The following is a 4,757-nucleotide window of genomic DNA, read 5'->3' as shown; positions in this document are numbered from 1 at the left end:
ATGGGGCCCAGACACCTCCTCCAGACAGCAGCGCTACTTCTGGTCCAGGCAGCACCGCAGCGCAAAGCGTCCCAGTACTGTGGTCACCTTGAGTACTGGAACTTTGACAACAAGTGCTGCAGCAGCTGCCTGCAGCGGTTTGGGCCGCCTCCCTGCCCAGGTGAGGAGTGGGACTGGGTCCACGTATGAATCCAGGGAGAGGGTGTCAGGTCTTTGGGATTCCTACCAGTGAAGCTTGCTTAGTTGGCAGGAGTCATGGGCTTTAGGCCAGCAAGATGGTTGGTGGTCTTAGCATATTTGGAAGGGGAGGTTGTAGATTGAGATAGCAAAGCAATGAGGGATGTGGCATGTTAGTGGCAGAACGTGTGGAAAGGATGGGTTTTAGCTGGGCGTGGTGGCACAACTTGTAATACCACTACTTGGGAAGCTGAGACAGGAGGATCACAGGTTTGTGGCCAACCTCAGCAACTTAGTGAGGTCTTCTGCAATTGAGTGAGACCCTGTTTCAAAATAAAGAATAAAAGAAAATAGGGCTGAGGGTATAGCTCAGAGGTAGAATACCCCTCAGTTCAACCCCAGTACTGGGGAAAAAAAAAAGTGAGTTTTATTTTTTAATTTTATTTATCTTAGTACTGGAGATTGAACCCAGGAACAGTCTACCTCTGAGTTACATCTCCAGCCATATATATATATATATAATTTTGTGATACTGGGGATGGATCCTAGGGACATTCTACCCCTGAGCTACAACCCTAGCCCTCTTTTCTTTTCTTTTCTTTCTTTCTTTCTTTCTTTCTTTCTTCCTTTCTTTCTTTCTTTCTTTCTTTCTTTCTTTCTTTCTTTCTTTCTTTCTTTCTTTCTTTCTTTCTTTCTCTCTTTTTTTTTGTGTGTGTGGTACCAGGAATGGAACCCAGGTACATTCTACCTCTGAGCTACATCCCCAGTCCTATTTCTTTTCCTTCTTTCCTTCCCTCCTTCCTCCCTTCCTTCCTTCCTTCATGTTCTTTCTTCTTTCTTTGTGGTACTGGGGACGGAACCCAGGCACATTCTACCTCCAAGCTACACCACCAGCCCTATTGTTTATTCTTTATTTTGAAACAGGGTCTCACTGACTTGCAAAGGGCCTCACTAGGTAACTGCGGCTGTATTTGAACTGGGATCCTCCTATCTTAGCCTCCCATATACTGGGATTACAAGCATATGCCACCATGCCTGGCTCTAATTCTTTATTTTGAAATAGGGTTTCACTGAGTTACAAAGGACCTAAGTATTGGAGGCTGCAATCGGAGGACAGCAATCTTCCTGTCACAACCTCCCAGATGCTGAATTACAAGCATGCACCACCACACCTTGGCTCTAGCCCTATTTTTATTCTTTTTGTTTGTGTGTGTGTGTGGTACTGGGAATGGAACCCAGGGGAATTCTACCTCTGAGCTATACCTCCAGCCCTATTTTTTTAGTCTTTATTTTGAAACAGGGACTCACTGAGTTACAAAGAGCCTCACTATGTAGCTGAGGCTGTCCTGAACCAAGATTCTCCTATCTCAGCCTCCCAAATGCTGGGATTATAAGTGTGTGCTACCATGCCTTTATTCTTTATTTTGAAACAGGGTCTCACTGAGTTGCAAAGGGCCTCACTGAGTAGTTGAGGCTGTTTGCAGTTCATGATCCTCCTATCTCAGGCTCCAAAATGCTGAATATAATAAGCCTGTATCACCAGGCCTGGCTGGTTTTTTGTTTTTTGTTTTTGTTTTCTGACCGGAGGGTCTTGCTGAGACTAGCCTCAAATCTGAGATCCCCTGGCCTCAGCTTCTCAAGCACTGGTAATGCACCACTACAACAGGCAAGGGTGGTTTTGTGTGCAAGTGGTACTGGAGGTGGAACTCAGAGGCTTTCTACCTTTGGGCTATACTCCCAAGCCTATTTTATATTTTTTAAATTTGGAAACGCCTAAGTTGCTGAAAGCCTCACTAAGTAGCTGAGGCTGGCTTCATGGGATCCTCCTATCTCAGCCTCCCAAGGGGGGGGATTACAAGCATGTGCCACCACACCTTTTTGGGGGAGGGTCTGGGGATGGAAACCAAGAGTATTCAGACCTTTGAGCTACACCCCCTGCCCTTGTTTTTTATTTTGGTGGTACTGGGGTTCCTGGAAACCCTTCTACCTCCGGGCTACACTCCCAGACACCTATTTTTTATATTATTTTTTATTTGGAAACAGGGTCTCTTAAGCCAGCAAGGCTGGCTTAGAACCTGCGTGATCCTCCTGTCTCTGCCGCCCAAGCACAGGGATTACAAGCGTGTGCCACCACGCCCGGCTTATTCTTTGAAACAGGGTCTCACTAAATTGTGGAGGGCCTAAGTAGCTGAGGCTGTCCGCAAACCTTGATCCTCCTGTCTTAGCCTCCCAAATGCTGGGATTACAAGCCTGTGCCACCACACCCGGCTTCAAGGGTGGGTTTTAAATAGAGAAATCCCGGTGTGTGGGCAGTGCTTGGTGCAGAGTGGATGGGGAAAGAGGGTGAGGCCAAAGTGGAGTGGTGAAATGGGCGGAGCAATAGTGAGGAGGGAAGGGGTAGGTGCACAGATAGATTGGGCCAGTATGTATGGGACCTGCGGGGATAGGTCAAAACAAAGTGTCTAGCACAGAGGATTTCAGGCTCTACATCCGTGCTGGAGTCAGCATTTCCCACTAGACCACGAATTCACGGAAAACTGCGGGTACAATGACTTCGGTGATCTCTTAACGCACCCGTTCAAAAAGTGTTCTCCTGGGCAATGCAACCCCGACAGTGAGGAGCTGTGTAGTCCTTGCAGCAGTGAAGCCACGGTCCCCACTCCCAACAGGAACCACAGCAGATCCCAGCAGCGTTGTAGAGAGGTGCCAGTTGGACTCCGGAGGGCTTGGGCAGGGACAGGAGGGGGGGCGGGATGGGAGGGTGTGGATTAGGAATGGCAGGGTGTGTATCGAGGGAGGGAGTGGAGCCCTACAGGATAGGGGTGGGGTTAGGCTTTGGACCATTAACATTATCCTCTAGGGTTAATAAAGGAGTTGGGCGTGGGTGGGGTGGGAGACAGGATGAGCAGGGGTTAGTGGCCCTCCTGGAGGGTTGGCTTGGGCTTATGCCTTGAATGGGGCATTGCCTCCCTTTTTTACTCCCAAACCTATCTATTCTCAGAAGCCTATCCCTCCCAGGGGGCTCTGCCCCCTGCCCTCTGAAGAAACCAGAGTCCCTAGCTCATCAGAGAGTTCCAGTCTCTCAAGGACAACTAAGAGCACCATTGCTCGGCCAAGTTTTGTCCTGCCCTTGGTGCTGGTCCTGCTCTCCGTGCTGGTTATCCTGATCTTGGCAGTGACCTTCCTGCAAAGGAGAAGACGGTGCAAGCGAAGAAGAGCCCCTTCTCTTCCCTGTCCTGTCTTGGTTTGTGGAGACCTCAGCGCCCACACCCTCCCCTTCCACACGCCCTCCTCAGGCACCCTGGAGGCACTGGAAACAGGGACTACAGGGAAGCTCCCTTTGCTTCCACCACCAAAGGGTTAGTTGGGGGCACGATCCTCCCAGGAGGTAGGGTGGTCTGGAAACCTGCCCTCCCCCACTTTACTTCCCCACCTCACAGAACTGCAGGACCTGGAGTCACAGCCCCTCTCTCTCCTCCTGGATGAGCTGGAGGTGCTGGAAGAGCTGATTATGCTTCTGGACCCTGAGCCTGGGCCTGCTGGGGGCATTGCCTATGGTACCACTCGACACCTGGCTGCAAGATACGGGCTGCCTGCTACCTGGTCTACCTTTGCATACTCACTGCGGCCAAGTCGTTCACCACTGCGGGCCCTGATTGAGGTGGTGGTGGCAAGGGAGCCATCTGCCTCCCTGGGCCAGCTGGGTGCACACCTGGCCCAGCTAGGGAGGGCAGATGCACTGTGTGTGCTGTCCAAGCTTGGCTGATTGGGGGTTTGCCAGGCCTATTACTCAATAAAGTAGTTTCCTTTGAATTAAATACTTGCTGTCTCTGGTCCCCAAGGGGCCTTCTTGAAGTATAATCCTAATTGGACAAAGACCCAACAAGCATTTTCCTCCTACCCTTATATATATTTTTTGTACTGGGGATTGAACCAAGGAGTGCTCTACCTTTGAGCACCTCTACATCAGCCCTTTTGATTTCGAAATGGGATCTAACTTACTGAGGCTATCCTTCAACCTGTGATCCTCCTGTCTCAGCCTCTGAGGTACTGGGATGACAAGGTATGTACTATCATGCCCTGTCAAAGGGCCCATTCTAATATGCACATAAGCCACGTATGGGAGAACTGATCCCAAGTGCCCCCTTGGAGAAACAGCCTTGCTATCCCCCAGAAAGCTCATGCACAAGACATTTCTTGTTCTGAGGCCTTTACAGATCCCACAATTTATGTTTAATTCTGACATGGCCTCTCACCTACTACTAAGGCTGACAGACTCTTGGCGCAGAATGGGCTGGGGTATTGGTAAGCGAGATTCTGCCTGCCCCAATATACACATGGGAAGACCACCTCTCCAAACATTGACAGACTTTATTGTGGGGGGTTCCCACCTGGGACCCCACCCTCTTAAATAAAAAAGTGCATAGAAAAGAAGGGATTTAGAAACCTTTGTACAATATCTACATCCTGGGCCCCCAGGGCAAGAAGGGAGCGATTGCTGGATGGGCTGGAGAGGTGGAGGCAGGGCCCTTGCCACCTGTATGCCCACATCCACCCAGAATAGGAGGGTGGGAGTGAGA

The 4,757-nt window shown here is 50.1% G+C and overlaps 1 protein-coding gene across 1 annotated transcript; it reads left to right on the top strand.

The window, feature by feature from the left end:
* Window positions 1-3,943, top strand: IGFLR1 (IGF like family receptor 1; the record flags this gene model as incomplete). The annotated part of the gene is made up of 2 exons (XM_080703078.1): window positions 1-160; window positions 3,618-3,943. The coding sequence occupies 2 exons, from the start codon at window positions 1-3 to the stop codon at window positions 3,941-3,943; spliced, it is 486 nt and encodes a 161-aa protein (XP_080559204.1).
* Window positions 3,944-4,757: the final 814 nt, after the last annotated feature.

The sequence above is a fragment of the Muscardinus avellanarius genome, assembly GCF_963383645.1.
Source record: "Muscardinus avellanarius genome assembly, chromosome: 10".
In the NCBI taxonomy this organism is placed as follows: domain Eukaryota; kingdom Metazoa; phylum Chordata; class Mammalia; order Rodentia; family Gliridae; genus Muscardinus; species Muscardinus avellanarius.
The sequence above is the reverse complement of the archived record's forward strand: the minus strand, read 5'-3'. Positions and strand labels throughout refer to the sequence as shown.